Genomic DNA, 20,139 nt, shown 5'->3' with positions numbered 1-20,139 from the left:
CTGCATTTCAGATTTTTTTTTTTGTCTGCTTACTTTTGTTTGATAATTGATTTCTAGCTGGTTTTTCCTCTGCTTTCTGAACTTAAAATAAAACTCTTTTCCAAAAGCAAAACAAAACACCTGAAGACTAGGCTTGGGAGAGTGGAGGGCCTCCTATTGGCTCCCTTGGTGGACTTCATGTACTTAAGCTGGGCAGTTTCTTTCAAGAACATCTATTACAAGAATGAGTATCTTATTGTAATGCCTAGTACTAATTATTTCAGAATTTTGTGGCACAACACTGATTTTCAGAAATGCTGTTTTCCCAATACTCTTGAAAATACAACACTGAAAATAGAGAGGTAAGATCCTTGCTCTTAGAGTATTACCTAGATGGACAAGGCCCAGGTAAAGATGGTGGCAGGCATGTAGACTGGCACTGACAATTGTAGGAGTTTCTTTTGACTTGTTTTCAGGAAATATTTGCAATGTCCAATATACAAATATTTTGATACCTGTGTTCATTTTATATAAATACACTAAAGAAAAAATCAAGTAAAACTCACATCTTGCTTCCATTTATTCCTTATAAAATACCTCAAGATAGTGAAATTGTATTTGTATCAAATTCTTATAACTTGGAGGTTTAGCTGCATGTCTTAAAATCATATGTAAAGAAAAAAGAAACACAGTTCTGTATTAGTAAAACCATGTTTCTTTTTACTGAATAATTTTTTTTCCATCATCTGTTTGTCAGATATCTTTGCCTCAGCCTGCATTATTCAGGAAATGCAGTAGGTACACAATATTTGCTGAAGAAAAATGACCTGCTCACAAGACATATGCCTGGTCATATTTTGGGGAGACTTGTACTTTTCAGAGTTACTTCACAGCTTAGACAATGATCTGTTTAAACTCGCGCAAAGAGTGGCTGCTTTTAGATCTTCAGATATAGAAGAATAGAAAATAGCTGCATAGGGACAAAAACAATTCAAAGCAGTTCAAAACAACTCAATATACAGTTCAAAACAATTCAATATATGGCTTCATTACACTGTATTTCTTTTGATTTTTTACTTTTAACAATCCCATGAACACCTATTTGTACCTTTTAGAGTGCTCTGAAGTAATTTAGAAAGTAAATAATTTGGTTGGACTTCTTCAATCAATCGTTAATCCACAACTTGAGTGACAGTCTCACTAATCGGGAAAGCAGCATGAACAAGTGGTGAGTAAATACAAATCAGAAAGCATCAAGAAATAAATGTCTGGAAAAAAAACAGCAATGCACTAGGGGATTTTCTGACTTGAAATCCGTGCAAATACAGATTGAGCTTAAGATGTGTAGTTATTGGTTAAACAATATTTAATGAAATATAAAGACCTATGTGCTCTTAAATAGATAATTTATGTGCAATATTATTGTCTCCCAAGGTTTAATTAAATGTTTGCCTTGTGGCTAATCAGCTACAATTAATAAATGAAGCCTATATTCATGTCACTTAGAGGGAATGTTAAAATTCCATTAGAATTTCAGTGTCATTTTTGTGGCTGGTTGATAACAACAATCTAGTACATGAGAAACTTACACAAAAAAATTTGGTACAGACACTAATACAAAATTACATTAATATAATGCAATGCTTTTATCACAGTGCATAACTTTAATTTCCATTTGAAGGTAAGTACCTGTAAATACTTAGAGTGGAAGTATATGTTTACACAGAGCTTTTCATCTCCAAAGCAGTTTCCAGAGTTCAGCTTAAACATCCACAGTGCCTACACAGCAACACTTCTTAGCCTTACAGATACAAAAGAATTTACAGAGGAGAAAAACATCCATTAATCCACAGACCTCCTGCCCCAAAGGATTTCAACTATCTCTGTCATGATACACTCAAAGTCTTATGTAACAACACCACCTGATTTTTATCCTAGATATTAACTTTCCATGCCTTTTTCAGTCCAGCTACTTTAAAGTTATGAATCTCCATAGGTAAGCATTTAAAATGTAGGTAAGACTCCACTGGGTGCTTTCCCACCTGAACGTGTTCTGTAAATCACAGGCCAGGAGGGAGGAGGACAAAGGCAATGCTGGCTGTCACTGACAGCATTCCTGAAGTCAGCTAGAAAGAGAATTTCAGATCTCCAAAGACATTTGTTCTATGCAGCTAACATATTGTTATTTATCATTTACACTACAGTAGTGCCCAAAGGTCTCAGGGCTGGGCTGCATTATGAAACGTTATCTATAAATAATATGCAATTACTTGTCCGTGTCACTGCTTACAACCTAGTTTAAGATGAAAGGCAATCAGCGGGTGTGACCGGAACTAGACAACAATAATGGAAGGAGCTTAATAGCAGTACAAATAAATGCAACGCCTCAGAGTTCCAACTTATTGGGAAAAACTATATATTCTTCAGCGCGAATGAAGGTGATGTCAAATGATTTTTTTCACCAACTTTAGTATAATCTATCAGAGAAGGAAGACAACTGTGCAGGATAATTCTATTGTCATCACATCATTCTTTTTGCCTGCATCTCATTTGATTTGGTTAGACCCTGGCTCAGCCACCAGTCATACTGTGCACGCAATCAAGAAAACCACTCAGAGTAAGCCAGAAGACCATAAATACTACACCCTTTTATTAGTATAAAAAGGGCATATTTTATTAGCTACAATACATTAAGGATATTGTCTGTATATTTTGTCTTAGGGAATGAAAATTTATTTAATAATAACTTGTTTCTCTTGGGGTTGCAAAGATATCTTTATCTGTAAGTCACTCTTCTTTTACACAGGCTTTCGTTTATTACAGACTGAAGATTCCACAAATTAGATGGGAATAACAGTATCAAGCAGAGCTATTTAGCCCACTGTTCCATGAAAAAAAACCAACATACACTACATTAAATAGATAATGACACACCGAATGCAATAAATGCAGTAGAGTTTCATAATAAAGTGGCTGTTTCTATCCGTTACTAATATCATTTCTACACATAAAACATTTTTAAATGCTCTACAGAATAAATAGTCTTAAAGTAAATTCTGATTACTGTTTTCTATTCAGTCATGAAGGAGACCTTCAAACTCACTTGCCTGAGGCACTGAGAAGCTCCAGGTCTTTGACGTTCATGAAAGAAAGATGACAATCACTCTTCAGGGGAGAGATCTTATTATACGTACCCTGTGGGGTTTTTTTTATCCTTTATCAAACTGCACCTTTGTGGGCCTTTAATTTCTTAATGGGTTGTTTATCCTTTCCCCCATAATTCATGATGATAAGCTGGATGTCACATAGATACTGTTACGGTGATGAAAAAAGTTGTACTTATGAGCCAAGTTGGTGATGTAGTTTGATCAACTTCTCACATAGATATTTCTAGACAGGTGAAACAAGTCCAGTTGATAATGCTACAAATGTTTCAGTAGGTGAAAGTCCATCTGAGACATACCTAAAAAAATACGAATATCTGAAATAAGTAAACATGACTACAGAACCAGGATTGGATATTAATGGGATGTCTTTCAGGTACGCAAAGTGTTTGGAGGCTGGGTGGGGAAGAGAGAGACAACAAAACAGCAAGCCAGGGCAGATTTTGCTGTATCACATGTAGAATATAGGACCAACTATGGCATGGCATGAAGGATGTAACAGCCTGAGTTTTAGAAAACAGTGATACTTGCAGCTCCATCATTCATGAATAAGTTTATTAAACGATCTCAAACAAATGCCAATAAAATCTTTGTAGGGTGCCAACTCTGATTTTTCCTACACATGTCTCAGGTTAAAGAAATACTGGTTCAGATACTTCGGAGATTTGTTAGGCTACTGTGAATTCAATCCTCATTCTTAACACTCATAATATTGAAGGACAGTGTCTCTGGTACTTCCAGGAATACAAATAAATGTTACTACCCACTTCCGAACAGCACAAAACTCAAAATTCTAGGCATGCAGAACAGTAACACCTTAAGAAGAGAAACTTCTGCCCATTCTAGACCTTACTTCAAGGCTGAGGAAGTGCTACTTAAATTAAATATCTATATATATATCTATATATATATAATCCATTTTTGGTGCACATCTGCATTCCTAACACCTATTTCCTACCCAGACACATTCCATACTTTCATAAACATTCATACTAGATTGTTCCTGAAATAACCATTGCTTGTTAGCAAAACATAATTATATTTGTATTTATCTTCCTCTTAACTTTATCAGCCCTTAGACCTGTTTCCTTACAGCTAAACTTGGGAAGGTTGCTACTTATGTTAGCAAGTTGTTAGCTGTATGAATGCTTTTATTTGAAGTTAATAACATCTATAAATAAATGCTCACCAGCATGTTAGAACACGTGTTAGCACAGTCCAATTTTGTTTAGTTTTCCACTATAATGTTTAAACTATACAAGCAGAGAGAAATGGAAAGCCTGATAAAGAAAAGACTGATGATATCTAATCCTTTTGCTCTAATACTACTTTGGAAGACTTCTAAGGACCAGCTACAAGATACAGCAAGTAGAAACATGACAAGGACTGTGAAATAAAGATTTTGGAGACTTGCATTCTCTTTCAAATATTTGGCTCTTTCCTAAGCCTGTTATGCTAGCAGTGGAACATGGCAATGATCTAGTATATTGATGCATAATATGTATATGAGGAATAGCAAGTGACTTTTACACTGTAAGTTTGTTTGTTCTTTGTCAGCACTGCTGTCTCCATCTCATCACTCAAACAGAAAGCTAAAAAACAAACAAACAAACAAACAAAAAAAAGGAGATACATGATGTAGAGACATTGCTGGGGCTGGTTAAACAGTAGACAAGTGCTACGTTGTATTTGCCATGAAGAGAAAAATCAGAGGCAAATCATCCAGTTTAGCCATGCATTACAACTCCAAAATTAAAACTGATGGCTCTTACAGGCAACATAACTTTTATATTCAAAAGTAATTCATTGATGTCAAAGAAAGCAGTACTAGGTCCTGACTGGCACAGCCTTCCTTGCAATGAAAGGCAAGACTTGTGTAAAGAGTCTTATCAGGGCCTCTATGATGTGATTACCCTACTTGCGTATACAAGTGCTAGCTTCATGCTAGCATCTGACTAGCAAGATTTGCAGCATTACCATTACCTACTGACACAGAAGCTGATCAACTCATGGCAGATCTGGGCTCTGTGCTAGCAATTTGGTCCAAAAATTCTTCATGCTCATCTCTAAAGAAACCAGAAGGGTATCACTTACAGAGTGAGTAAAACATATAAATACAGTCTTGAGGAATCTACTATGAAAGAAAAACTATATAATGTACCTCAGGAAATGGCTCCTTTTCAGTGCAAGACGAAACTATTTCTGGTTTGGCCTACAATTGCTACCTACAAGTAGTACTACCTACATATTTCTCTTGCATGTGATTATCAGAAAGGTAGAAATGCAATTTACATCTCATATGTAAGGAAAGGATGCATAGGAAAGATTAATTTATTTTTGGAAAGATTATCTGTTTTGAGAGGCAGTAGGTTTCTAGTTATTTTGTTTTAAGAAAGTTCACACAAAAAAAATAAATTTTTGGTTAGAAATATTGATGGTAAAACCTTACAGGATTTGTCTGCAGAAAGTCTCTGGTTTTTGTAACTTTTGTATATTTCATTCGGTATGAAAAATAACACTAGTCCCACAGCCACATTTTGGTTAAAGATCATGCAAATCAGTACCCAGCTTAGTATGCCATGCAAGGTCTCACAGAGTTGAAGAATCTCCCAGCTGACCTCTTTATATCCCTCATTCTGGACTGGGAGGATTAGGAGGAATTTCGATTGAAGAAAACCTGGATGTTTTAGAGATTATTCCTGTTCCATCATCCTGTCAGATCTCCACACCTGCAGCCCACAGCAGCCTGCATTGTGTACTTTTTGTGTACTTTGTACATCTTTGTACAGTGATTGCTGCCTGGTATCATACTCAGGGTTGCCACCCTCCCATTCCTCATTTCTGTGTTTTAACTTCCCAAGTTTGTCATGGTTGAAGTTGACATCTTCATCACTTAATAGGGACTTTTCATTATTTAGATCATTTTCTATCCTCTACACTTGGGGGGGGAAAAAAAAAAAAACCTTCAATTTTTTTCGATTTAACTGTTGACTATTTATTTATTCCCTTTAAACCTACCTACTACCCACAACCATTTTCTACAATTTCTAACTTACAATGCACATCTATTATACCACGTATCTTCTTCTATTTCATAGACATTTTCTCTGTAGTCTATCCCTATCTGTTTGGCAAATGTATTCCTTAGTCACAGGATGATGACTTTGGTATTATCTTGGCTAATGTCCTTACACAGTTTCCAGTTAATATTCTCCCATCTCAGATTCAATTCTTTCTCCTAAGAGACTTATCTTATAGTAGTTTTCACCTTTATAAAACTATGCCTTTCAAAGCATGAAGCATATATATTATTGGTTTGGACTTAATTCTGTTTGCATGTAACAAATGCGATCAAATAATTATCGGTTATATCTTAGCTATGACTAATTTTTAGTTCTGTGTTCAATTCCTTTTTATCTGTCAAGATGATATAATACATATAATACAGAATTTCCTTCTGTTGAGTGCAACACTTTTTGAGTTAGGAAATGGACATTTAAAATATTTGGAAATTCCAAGTACATTTTAACCCTGGCAGTATGAGATCTCCAGCACATGACACTTAGATTGAAATTCAGAATTGCTTTCCCTGTATGTTCTAGACAGGTGAGGCACAGGTCATGCTGTTCTCTAGTGTGATTTGATATCACCTAAGTACCCTGTCAACTTCTGGCTTATCCATTGGAACACTGACCCATAAACATTCAAGATCACGTGTTTCTGATTGCCATCAACTCAGAAACAGGTAATGCCACTTTTGAAGTGCTTTCTGTCCACTCGATCCTTCCAAAATAGATTATAACAATTGATTTTGACATGCCAGTTTTCCAAACAGTTTTAGCAATAAAAACTAGGTCAAATCTGTGCTACGAAATGACCTCTTCTGCTGGTTTCAAGTTTCCAGCAGTGGAATAGAAGCTTCTGAAAAATCTGTGCTCTTTTTATTCTTTGGCATCGCGATCATGGTTTCTCTTATCTTCTTCTTCCACACTTCCAGACCTTCATTGCTTCCTTCTCACTAGTTCCATTTCCTGTAAGCTCTCAGACTGCGTGGCTGATCAGTGTCTCAGTAGAAGAGTTTTGTTACAGACAACAGGCTCTCACCATAGAGAGTGACAGAGTTTTCCACAAACCCAAAATCTTCACTTCATGCCCCTCAGTTAGATTAAATCTGGGCTTTTATGCTTTCTGCTTTCCATTGCTCATCAGGCCTGAAGAACGTCTGAAGAGGTCCTGAAAGAAAAAAAGACTTGCTCGCTGCAGCTGTTCACCTCTAGTCTGAGGCTGTTCCCTCAAGCACCCACAGTTTGAGACGAGCTAATGTTGAAAACCTTCAGCTGCGCTGGTTTCTCACATCTTCCGGAGCTCTCAAGGCCTAACTCTGGCTTAGTTGCGCTCTCGGCAGCCTTTCACCGCTCACTATCATTCTCGGCACCGCCCGCCCCCGTTGCCATGGCGGGGCCGCGGGCGTCGGCACCACAACCTGCAGGGCCGCGGCCGCCGCGCTCTGCTCGGGATGGGGGCTCCGCGCCGCTGCTTTTCAGGTGCGACACGAGGGGACGCGCCGCTGGCGACCCCTTCTCCTGCCCCGCCGTCCGCGTGGGGCGGGTCCGCCATCTCGCCGGGGGGGCCGCGGCCAAACGGCCGCTATCCGCCGTGCTGGGGCCGGGGGGACGCGCTGGGGGCTGTGGCTGCGGCTGCACCGCGAGCGACGTTTGTGCCCTTAGAAAGCTCAGGCGCTTTTCTTTCGAAGGGGTTGAGGCAGCCATACAGCAAAGGGCTTAGAGTATGCAGGAGGTTAATGAGTTAGGGTGGAAAATGAACGCGCTTGTCTCGTAGCCAGTCAAGCCAGCCGGGAGTTTCTGGTGGTGCAGCGGCTCCTGGCTCGGTGCTTCTGAGCCTCCTGCCTGTCCTGTCCCGCCGCTGCCCACAGTCAGCCCTCCTGCTTGCCTGACTGGGCAGCTGCCATTAAGACGTGCTCTGTTGGCATTTTTTCTCTCCGTGCTCCGGAAGTAAGGGGCTTGTAGCAACCTTTGCCTCTTCTCTGGATTCTGGTGCTGTTGTCAAGTTTACTTGCCATTCCTCACTGAATAGCATCTTCCTCAACAGAGATCTTCCTTTCTGTATTGCTTCTGGGCACAAATCTGCACTTCTCTGTAGCAAATGTAATCTTCTATAGTGATGGATTACCAGTGTGTTTAATAGACTTCTTAATTTCTATATTGATTTTTTTTTTCCCAGTGACACACTTGTGTAAAATGTTGCTGCCTCCAACTGTAAGTTGGTTTATTTGTAACGTTTTTTTTCTGTTACAAATGTATCAAATGTAGTATTAGTACTACAGCCCCTAAAGGGGTGACTTGGAGGAAGTAACCATATTCTGGTATCTTTTCAACCCCCAGTTTATTGCTATCCCATTCTAAGTAACAATTAAAAAAGAAAAAAAAAACTTCACAGTAACTGTAGCAAAATACTTCATCAGTGAAATGGCTTTTGTTGGCAGAAAGGCTGATAAAATATTCTGCTAGTCTGATACTGATCATCGAGCTGATTTCTATCTATTACTCCCTTCCCACAGAAGGAATTTCCTTCCACTAAATGCAGCAAATAGTTAACTTCTTCCTCTCTCCCCCATGTTATATTCCATTTTCCCATCCCTATTAAAAGTTTGTGCCTTGAGGCCTACCAGCAGGGCATGCAATACCTACATTAAACCAAATTTAAAAGTGAGGGTGCTCCTGCTGCTAACGTCCTCAGATCACAGACATGCAAAATGAAGGAACTGGCAGCTGAAACTTTAATGGTAGGAAGTGCAGGCTGAATACTTGGGGAAGAAACCCAGTAGCTCTCTATGACAAAGAAGTCCTATTAGCATTTATGTACTTCAAAATGACAAGCCAGACAATTCTACATAACTGTGGGGCTTTCTGCTTTTGTTTTAAGTAAAATCCTATGTTACAAGTATAGCATTACTTGGATTTTTGTACACAAATGGTTGTTACTGGTACAATTATGTTTTATTTTGAACATTAATGCACGGCCTGTTGTTGCACTGCATACTGCATGCTTAACTGTTTCTTCACCTTATGTACCAATTTAGATTATTAATACTTGCACCTACCTAGCTTGAGGAAGCATGGGGAATCAGATGCAAGTAAGATGCCTGCACTAGTTGTTTCTAAGTAGATTAAAAGCACTCCAATGAAGGAAAGAAAACCACTGAAATTAAGGTAATGTCAATTTCTGTGTATTATGTCCTCATGAAGCCATGCTGAGGCCTGAACAGATTCACGCAGAACTGGAGGGCAGTATTACATGTGATGCAATGAAAATAAGAGTTAACTGGAAAGTGACAAAAAGGGAACTAGACCATTGCGAAAACATTATTCCAAACAGTTTGGGGTTTGTTTACTTTTTTTAGCTGAAATGAAAGTGTTGCCTCAGGAAATCATCCAAAGCCCACCAAGGTATCCCAGGTTTGAAGAGCCGACAATTTGCCCACCATTAGATTTTGCCAGGTATGTGCCTCTTTTCTTTCACAGTGTTATTATTTTTACTGTGAGTACCTTCAATTTGATGTGCTAATTTGATAAACTTTTTTCAATTTGTTGCAGTATTTAAAAATGCAAAAATAAGACAGAAGAAAATTTTATCTTAGGAAAGTTTTGTTGTTAAAAGGAAAAAATGGAAATGCATTCTGCTTAAGGTAGATATTTCATCCTATTTTTTTCAAAGTACCTTCAAAAGTGTCATGGTTTTGTGATTTTGGGTTGTTGGTATTCCACACAGGAAGTTATTTCTGATTAATAGATATTGCCTTGCACTGATAAAAGAAAAGTCAATGAAAATGTACCTATTTGGACTTGTTTCAAAAAGGTCTTTTTTCGTTCAAACAAAAACCAGTTTGGCATCTCTCAAAATATAATGAATAAAACTGTCTTGAAACAAAAATATTATCTTGTGATTAGTAACTGGGCGTATAAAGCACAGTGCCATAATCCTGTCAAGCTATATTCCTACGTGTGCCTCTATGGCTTTCCAGTCCGTTTTCATTTCTCTTCCCAGTTATTAGTTATCCATACATTTTTTGTCTCCTTCAGTGAATACTGGTCTCCCAGTTACTATTCAGCCCCACAATTTTATAAAACGAGTCTATTTAATAGTTACTCATTACTAATTGTAGTCCTGGAAATGTACATTCTTTTTCCACAATTCCATTTGTTACAGATAGAATTGTGCCTATTTTAACCAGGCTTTCTGAGGGGGGCTCACACTGACAGACTGATAGAATAAGAAGATGCAGTGATGTGTGCCTTAAAATGTTTAAAAAACTAAAAATTAAATTTGTATGGCTGGACTGATGTTCTGCAGCCACCAATTTTTCCATTAACTATGAGGGCTGTTCTGAAAGTAATGCCTCCTGTTTTATTATGTTGGCCCATGACATCAGAGGCAGATGGTGGTGGTATGGCAGTAGAGGTTGAACCTTCCCACTGATATTCCTTTACATGTTGTTGCTGTGTGACAGATGGCAGCAGAGGGGCAGTCTGACAAAATGGCGTCTGACACGGAAGTGAGTATGAAGCAAAGGTGTGGCACTGAATTCCTCCCCGAGGAAAAAATGGCAGCCACTGACATTTATTGATGCTTTCTGAGTATTTATGGAGACCAGACAGTGGTGGGTGGTGTACTTTAACAGTGCTGACAGCAACAGTGGATCACCTCTGCTGATACAGATTTTTATGAGTGTGACAAGCAGACTTTTGTTCATCACTGGCAAAAATACACAACTAACGGTGGTGACAATGTTGGAAAATACTGGTTTATGGCTGAGAATCTGATCTATCAAGCAGTGTTATTGTGCTCTTTTTAACTGTTGTAGTTTCCATGGAAATAAATAGGAGGCATTACTTTTGGAGCGATCTTTGGTCCATTGCAGGAGAACTTACCCCAGAGATAGGATTCCTTCTCTCCTTTACTTGTGGAGTGTCATATTCTAAAAGATTGTTCTCCAGCACTCCTGTAGATGTTGTGTCTGTCTGCAAAGAAGTGTGTGATTATGTAATGGTGTGGATGGTGCTGTAGGTGTGTGGTGGTTAAAGCAAGACAAGTTCTGCCATTTTCTTTGATAGAAGATGCTGAGAAAACTTAACAGAATATGCAGTGAGGAGAGAGAGTTATGTGAGAATCTGTTTGGTCCTTCATGCTTTATGCGACTTTGTTCTGTTCTTTGATTAAAAAGCCAGGTATATTTATCTTGAAGTCTGTTTCTGGTAAAAATCAGTAGCTATTTTGCTGTGTAAACTGGTAACAAAAATAGTTATTAAGAATAAATGGTATAAAAAGCTAACTCTGAGATAACTGTCAGTTGGATTAAAATGCATTTGTTTTTAATAAGGGAGTGATTTTTAGATTAAATAGGATTCAATTTGTAGGTGAAGAACACCTGATATAAACTATTTATGAAATATCGTGAGTCATCATTGAAACTCTGGAGAAATAAGGCTACAACTGTTTGGAAAAAGCAAGTGAAAATTTCTGGAAAAATAGAAATTATGCAGCTTAGCCAGTACCACCCTAAGCTTATTTCTCTGTTAGAAATATCTGTTCTAACTCACAGTGTTTGTTCCTCACATTCATTATTTTCATTTTTTTTAATCTTCATTGCATATAACTCATATAACAGGATGTTTCGAATAATAATTATTTGAGGTGATGGAATTTCCTAGTGTGTATTTTTTCTTTCTATATATTGTCTACTTGTCTTGTCTGCATTGTTCCTGTATTAATATCATTGATAATGGCAGCCAGGATAAGCTAATTATTTGTTATTTTCAGTGACTTACATTTATTTCAGTGTACTTCCATCACTTCAATACACAGGATACTGTGGGGCTTCTGTAAATTAATTGGTTTGCAATTAGTTGTTTCTTTTTTTTCCCTTGGCTTCAGGTGACTGGGTTCTCCCATTTGTTTGTTTGTTTTGTAAGTTAGAAAGTATTCACAGCCATATCAGAACATTATATATTGTCTCTAAGGCAGATTATAGTTTAAATTGAGTATGATTCTGGGGGGCTTTTTTCCTGATTTCTCTGTATTTTAATCTTTGAGAAGATAGTGAGAAGGCGTCAGGCTTTCCTTTATTCTAATTTGAGCTTGTTTTTAACTGGTGCATAGATTAAATTGCAGAGAGCTGAAAGTGATGCCTAGAAATTTGCATCTTGTAGATGAATGTTTCAGTTTGGGGATCTGAACCTTTTCTTTTTTTCCCATCTATATCTGCTGTTTTATCTATGTGCTTATGTGGTGAAGAAGGCTCATTTCTGCAGCCTTAAAGTACAAAGGTCTGCCTTTTGTGTATGTGCTTTCTACTGAATCGCTCATGTTTAATGACCCAGAGATATTGCTTTTTAAATATATTTTGTTAAGTGGTATAAACCTATTGTGTCTTGAAATACATTTTACGTCAGTTCAAAATATCTAATAACTGCCTTATCTTCCTTTTTCCTAATGACAGTACTTGTCTTCCTAAATGGTGAGAATTTTCTGTGAAAATTTGGATACTGATTAAACTGATAATCACTGAATTTTTATGGTAATATCCATAATGTAACGTGTATATCTTCTGTGATCAGCAGCAATTCTGTTATATGCTATGTGAAAGCAAAAGCTTCTTTTGGTGGATATCAGTAACAGTAAACTTGGGAACAAATTTAAACGCCCTGTTTGTGCCACAAGTTTTCACTATTACGTTGTTTTCAATTCGGACTTGTCAAAATATCTCTAGGTTGCTTAGCTATTTTGTTTTCATTTAAATGAATTTCATAAAGTGTCTGTGGTATTCTCAGAGCAGTGAGGAGTATGATGCCTGTATTAGCTAAGGTTATGAAAAGAATTTACTCTCATACCTGTAACAAAAGTCAGCGGTATAATACAGGCAGAGGAAGAGGAAAATTACAGACTTATGTGAAACGCTAACGTTGAATTTCTTTTATCTTTGAGTGATAACCAGACAATCTTTATGATTACAGAACAAAAAATAAATCCACGTTACCTTTATGAAGATAATGTTGTCTATGGTTGGGATATGAGAATCTGCTTGAATACACTTTATTATCAGGAAGTGCATATTATCTATCCTTTAAAATTCAGGGCATCTCTTGTGTCTCAGAGAAGCTGGCTGTAGTTGTTGGCTTAAATGAAAGGTGAAATGATGTATGGTTCAAATTTTAAAATAAGATCTTTGCACTAAGAAATGTATAGGAATATTCCCATTTCTTTCAGTCCCTTTGTTGGACCTCTTTTTGTAATATGCCGCTCAAATTGTGAGCAGCAGGGGGCAGACTTAAAAGTATGCATTGCACTAGAGAAAATAAATATGTTTGAGTTGGGTTTGGGACTTTTTATTTTATTTTTTGTAAATTTTAAATAGACAGTAGCTTAGACCACTTTGGTCCATATCAATAATCCAAAAAAAAATGTAATGATTCTGATTTAGAAAGTAGTTGAAATATTGATGGCTTTATCAGTTATTATTGATTCAGCTAATATACAACTTCTTACAGTTCAGACAGAAATATCATGTAACTCAGCCCTTGAAAGCTAAACCAATTCTGTTTTCTTGCAGAAATAAGGATTTGAAATGGCTACAGACCAGAAAATAACAAAGATATTTGTATGTGTTTATAGAATACATTACTTTGTCAATATTTCAGTATTTAGCTCTACTTGGCAATGCTAATGTATAATACATGCTGCGGAAATCTGTGTTAGCAGCTCACAGTGTTTCTTCTAATTTTTTTCATTTAAATTTAGGATTCATTTGATCAAAGACAAAGGTGGCATGGATGATTATTTGGCGAAGAATATCAAAGGGTTGTCAAAACAAGAAGCTGCTGCGTAAGTTGGCTTTTTCAAGGCATTTTAACATCCATAACTTTATTGTTTCCTTTGTTTCTAGTTATCATAATCATTTAAATTTAAAGTTCCCTAGGCCCTACCCTTTTTAGTGGAACTTGGCATTTAAAAATTGAAGCTGATATTAAATAATGATGGATCATTTCTCCTGATCTTAAACGTATCAAAGCATTTAACTTCTTGGCTTTATTAATTTGTGTATTTAGCAAGGTATTACATCATGTTTGCAACACTATAGTTAAGATTGTGCTGGTAATTATATTTGAAATCGTGTTTTTTCCCCAACCCCCCTTTATTTTTTTCCTGAGCCTCTGTGAAATATCTCCTTTGGGGTACAAGCTTAGTATATAGACATGTATGTTCTTGTAATGTTGAATTATTATTTAGCCACGCTCAACTGCTGACTTCTGCAGTGTAGCATTTGAAACACCATTAGATATTTAAAAACCCAGTGAATGAAAAATATCTATATAACTTTTGATTTCTTACAGCTGAGGTATTTACACTTAGACATTACAAGAATCTACTGGCTGAACTATTTTTCTGGAGACTTAGAACAGATCTGGGGTTCAGCACCATCAAAATTAATGAAAGAATTCTTACAAATCTGAATTGCTGGTTGCTTAAGTGAGATTATTTATTTATTTTAATACTTAAATAATAAAAAGATGCATATATAAGGGCTCTAGGCACCTGAACAATTAATATTGCAAGATCACGCTTGCAGCGTGGAAAAAAAAGTCATTCTATTAATCAGATTGGAATTTGACCAACTAGGTAACATGCTTCTCTTCTTTCTAGTGTAAGAATGTATGTGCAAAACTTCTATAAGACACTTCTAAATGAAAATCTAGAAAATTACCAGGTTTAAGTTTAGGGGCAATAACTTTAGCAGCATCCTAAAGCTGTACCATGTAGTACTCACCCAGTGGACGTGCTTTCTTTTTCTACAATATACTTGGGTCACCTTTATCTTTTGATGATAATGTAATCCAGCTAATAAGTATTCTGACTGTCAGTATAAAAATTGTATTTTTCTGGTCAGATGATGTAGGAGAGCAATCTTTTTAAAGCAAACTCAAGCCTCACTTCTTTTATTTGCGTTAGGATCAGGTTGAAAGATGATGAACAAAAAGTTGGTTCAGTGATGAGACTGTGCAGGAGACCTCTTCGTAGGTCATCATCTGAAGGATTGCAAAGTTCAGGTTGTTCCTTCCTTTCTGTTTGAGAGATGCTGTTGCAGTCTGTGGAATCCGGCAGTGTGACAGTGACAGGAAAATGATTTAGGAGCAGTGGAGGGAAGGACCATGTTATTGATCTGAGTGCTTGTGGTTGATGTGGTACAGTTACTGATGCTCTAGGAAGGCCTTAGGGCTTCAAAGTGCATTTTACAGCTCTGATTTGATCACATCAGCCTTCTGCTGCTGCTAAAATTACAAATAAACAAATATAACTAAAAAAATCCTATGATATTTCTCTTTTCACATGCAAACTCTGAAAGAGTACCGAGTTTGTAGAAAAGGAAACCGGCAAGGAAATCCACAATTAAGTGACAATTTTAGCATCTGTTCTGCATTACCTAGGCAAAGTGGTATGCCATTATAACAGTTTGCTCAGTGTTTTATAATGTGCTGTGTTTCAAAGTTAGGAAAGCTTTTCAAAGATAAAAACTGAAATATAATATATATTCTGCTTTATTTGTAGGCAGATTTTGTAGGTGTACCTTTTTAAAAAATATATTCATACTCTGTATTTTTAGCTACTCTGAGAATTTCAGGTTTTGTAACTGTAGTTTCAAGATTTCTGTGGCATATAATTTTTGAGTAATGTTCCATAAACCTAGTACAATCACGTAAGCTCACAACCTAGCAGCTACACAGCTACATTACTACTGGGATAATGTAGGTGTAAGAACACCAATTTTAAACAAATTTAAAAGTAAAGCAATACCATATCTATAAATAATATTACAGAAATCAATGTTATGCTTTGTATGCCTCAGCAGATATTTTTTTATTTTAAAAGTGTGAGAAATGGCTTATAATATGTGGTGTAGTATAGAAATACTGCTTTCATTCCAAAAGTAAATCCCCTCTTCTGAAAGGACAGGATAGGTTTCTTTTACCTCCTGAATACCTGTTCATTTGTTGAGATACTTAAAATCTATTCCCTAAGTAAATATTGTTTAAATTTTAGGTAATGTATACTGAAGATGGTTTTCTTATTTCTGTTTGGTTTTTTTGTTATTGTTTGGCTTGGTTTGGTTTGTTTTCTCCAGAAGAATTATCACTGAGAGTGTTTTAAAATTAGAGCAGAAAGCCAGCAGTTTTAGCCCGTGCAATAGAGGCATATAGTTGGGTCAACAAAATAATGAGATTTTAAACAGAAATTTACTTTTTTTGAACTAAAACAAATACTTCTACAATGATTTGCAGCTGTGCTGGCAGCAGTTGTGCACATGTATATCACTGGTACTGTGTGTTTAAATACGTATTCATTAGTGGCAGGATGTGCTGATCAATGGATTCTCAAATCACACATTGTGAGTCTTGCATCCACTCTACTGACAGTTACAAGGGTACAAGGATTGGAGTCATCTTTTCAATTTGTAGGTGAAAAAAATCATCCAGTGTACTACTACAGTTACCAAGATTATTTTGTTTACTGTACCTTTTCAGTGGATGATATTTACAGGTAATCTGTTGTTCTGTGTAATTTAATAATAAATTATTGTTTACTAATGATTTATTAAATTAACCTTCGTATTGCAAGTTGTTATTTGACAAAACATTATTTCAGTGACTACCCTGCTTAATATTAAACATCCTTCTATTTTTTTTCCATTGACTATTAGATGACAATTTTATTATCTCTTAAATACAGGAATTTAAGGGGAGTATCACATTTATGAGAAGCAATATTCTTTAAAATTATTTCCTAAAATTGTATCCTACACGTTATTCTTTTAAAATAAGATAACCTGCTTGCTTTGTAGTTGAAGAGAAAAAAGATTGCAGTCATTTTTTTTTAATACAGATCTGTATACTCTGTTCCCAAGTTAGCAACTGAGAAGAATTCCTTTAAGTCTGCTTATAATTTCCTTTTTTTGTGGAAAAATGCAGAGATTTTAAAAAATAATTTTTTGTCCCAAAGTGTTGTGATAGAGAGCACTAAAGGAAAACAGTACTTGAATTATATCAAAACAAGATACTGATTTGTTTTTCCTTAATTTTGTTTTGTTTCCTTCCCTAAGATAGTAACCAGAAATCAGAAGTAAATGTGGTGTGAGAAGCTGGAAATAGAAGGGAAGGAGCAGGGGGAGAAGAAAGGTTCCCATTAATGCAGAGTGTGTCTGGTTTCTTGCCACAGGATTTTGTAAGCTTATGAGAAGGTTGGCTGACTCCACTGGCCTTTGTGGTGCTTCCCCTGATACTCTTCTTTGTCACAACTCACCAAATCATTAATGGCTCAAAATAAGGTTGCAGAAAAAATTAAAATTTGTCCTTATGACTGATCTACGAGATGAAAAGTTCATAACGAACTATGAAGTAAGGCATTTTCCATCAAAAGTTTGATTCCAGGACTGAATTTTCAAATGAAATTGGAGCCTAGAATGGTCCAGAATTTGATAATGTCATTCCTGTTTCCTAATCTTTTTTGTCAGGGCCAGAAAGATCAAGGAACAATTCTCTCCTCTTCATACAAATGAAACCATCCAGAGAAAACCATTTTAACAAAAGAAAAAAAAGACTAGAAAGAGATACTCTTAAATCTTTCTGATGAGAGAAATAGCTTTGCTTAGTAGTAACAAAAAAACTGGCTAACCTACTTGAGCAGAAACGGTAGTATGTATGTTTTCTGTCCTGTGAGTGGTTGAGTTTACCTTGATAAATTTATTTTAGTGAAGATGTGCTCTGATATGTCTGTTTCAGACAGGAGACAGGATTAATATATAGACAATGGGTCAGATTTTTTTTGAGATACAGTGAATTGTTAAGCCAAGAATTCACCCAGGGCTGGTCCATTTTAAGATTAACTGGAATAATGAAAGGCAAAGGCTTTCATTCTCAGATAGGCTATTGCCAGAGCAATTGCAAGCCAGCCATCTCAGTGGTTGGGAATAACAATCTTTAAACTGCACTGCAGATTGTATACAGGTGAATGTCTGATTCCCCATAGATTTCTGCAAGATTTTCTTAAGGAAAGTGAGAGTATTTTCATGTTCGGCAGCTTCTGTATAAAGAGCAGGACCATCAGTATCCTTCAAGTTCTTGGATTTCTTCTTAAGAAGCAGAGATTCACAGAATTAGATGTAAAAGACATTATTTTACTTCTCTTTTTCTAATGAGATGTGACACTGGAGTTTTCCACAAGGCTGTGTGGGTCCATAAACTTTGAAATTATTCCTCAGCAATTTCATATTTTATCAGAAAGATCTGTGATAATTTCAAAGGCGGGGGAGCAGTAAACATTCCTCTTAAATTACGTGCTTTGTGATTTTTCCAGTCAAATGATTTCCATCTCCTGCACTGAGCTACACGGAGTGAGGTACTGTTAGAGTTAGACTTTTATGATTATTTTTTTGTGTGTTCCAGCCCCTATTGAAAAGTGGTGTTTCTTGAGGAAGGCAGCTTCTCAGCATAAGAAACCTGAAATATATATATATATTTATATGTATTTGCTGTAGGAATGACGAATAGTGAATATAGTAGCTCTCTTCTTCTATAAACCTTTGTCCTGCTCTGCAAAGAAGTGCAAAGGAGACTTCACATAAATTTAATTCAATTGACTAGGTTAATCGCCCCATATAATCAATGGAAATAAGTAAGAATAAATAATTTATTTAGTTGAACCCTATCTTTGAGTCTTCAGACAACTGCTCTAGAATAAAGTGAATTGTACTTTTGAAGTATCTGTTTCTCTCCACTGCCTACATAGCAAGCTCTGGCTGACGAGCTTAGGTGTAGATATGTACATTTTATCAGCTGAACCCCACGCTAGGGAACTATTGCCTTTTGAAAACTGTAAAGTAGATCAGGTAGAAGAAGACTGGGGAAGGTGCATTCATTAATTTCTGAGGCAGTGATTCGACAAGAAGCTGACAAGTTCAGAACAAAAATGACCTGGCATCCATCTTAAAACTTACATTAGTGCCACATAATGTAATATCATTCTGTTTTTCAGTGAGAGAATTAAAACTATCCTTTCCCTGTCCCAAGTTCCTGCTATTTTCAGTGTCAGTCTCAGTTAGGCTGAGTGAAGGAAGAAAGAAGTGATTATTTTCAAGTATTCAAGTTAATTTGAGGAAATAAAAGATTTCTTTCCTATGTTCTTACCAGTTGGTCTCTGGATATTTAACCCCGTCTGTCCTCCAAGACTAAAAAGGAAGGAATGTTATCACCCGATTAGAGACCAGTACGATTCAGAGAGTCTGCTAAGAGAGAAGAACGGGATTTCTGGGCTGATGGAGAGGAGAAGGTCTAGCTTGAAGATTATTTTATTATTTTCATCATAACCATGACAGTTTACTAAGCTCTTCTGTCAGACTGGGCTTCTTCTGATCTTGACCTCTGTATTGAGTTTTAGCTTTGCTGCTTTATTTCTCTTTATTCTATTTTGTGTGTGTGTTAATGAACACACACACTTTCTTTAAGGAAAGTTAATACAAATGACTGATTGGGTCTTTGCTTAATCCAGATCTTTTAGTTTCTGCCACTTCTATGAAGGCCATCATAGTTCACCTGTTTTATCTTTTCATAAAAAAATCGATTGGGACTTTTTTTTCATTGAAACCTTACTGTACTGCAATGTTCTCTTTTCTTAAAAACCTGAGATTTTTACAGGGACAGACATGGACACATATAATTCAGGTTTGGCAAATTTGTGTTGTAAGGTCATTTTGATCCTTTCTATGTTATGGATCCCCCGAAAAAGCTATAAGGAGTGAAGATCTCAGTAGACAGGGACAATGCTAAGAGTAAGGGCTAGGAAAAATATTTTGATAGTATCGGGGGGCTAAGCCAAGGAGGGAGGAGAGGCACACTTTATTACTAAAAAGCTTGCAGAAGGAGATTTTGTA

The 20,139-nt window shown here is 36.5% G+C and overlaps 1 protein-coding gene across 15 annotated transcripts in view; it reads left to right on the top strand.

Moving 5' to 3' along the window:
* TTC29 (tetratricopeptide repeat domain 29) overlaps nucleotides 1–20,139 on the top strand; it is a 189,313-nt gene that overhangs the window by 58,649 nt on the left and 110,525 nt on the right. For 5 of the 15 annotated variants that reach the window (XR_002437819.1, XR_002437818.1, XR_002437821.1 and 2 more), the window contains exons 1-4: nucleotides 7,558–7,687; nucleotides 9,565–9,661; nucleotides 10,672–10,716; nucleotides 13,959–14,042. Coding sequence is in view for 12 of the 15 variants with exons in the window: in XM_021393858.1 (XP_021249533.1) it covers nucleotides 7,660–7,687; nucleotides 9,565–9,661; nucleotides 10,672–10,716; nucleotides 13,959–14,042 (254 nt within the window). In the remaining 3 variants the exon portion in view is untranslated. Of the gene's footprint in view, nucleotides 1–1,094; nucleotides 1,208–7,555; nucleotides 7,688–8,384; nucleotides 8,420–9,243; nucleotides 9,374–9,564; nucleotides 9,662–10,671; nucleotides 10,717–13,958; nucleotides 14,043–20,139 lie in introns of those variants that run through there. The other 10 variants (XM_021393854.1, XM_021393853.1, XM_021393857.1 and 7 more) reach the window with 10 other exon arrangements.

Source organism: Numida meleagris, chromosome 4 (assembly GCF_002078875.1).
Source record: "Numida meleagris isolate 19003 breed g44 Domestic line chromosome 4, NumMel1.0, whole genome shotgun sequence".
NCBI classification, from domain to species: domain Eukaryota; kingdom Metazoa; phylum Chordata; class Aves; order Galliformes; family Numididae; genus Numida; species Numida meleagris.
This window is presented reverse-complemented; position numbering and strand designations above follow the sequence as displayed.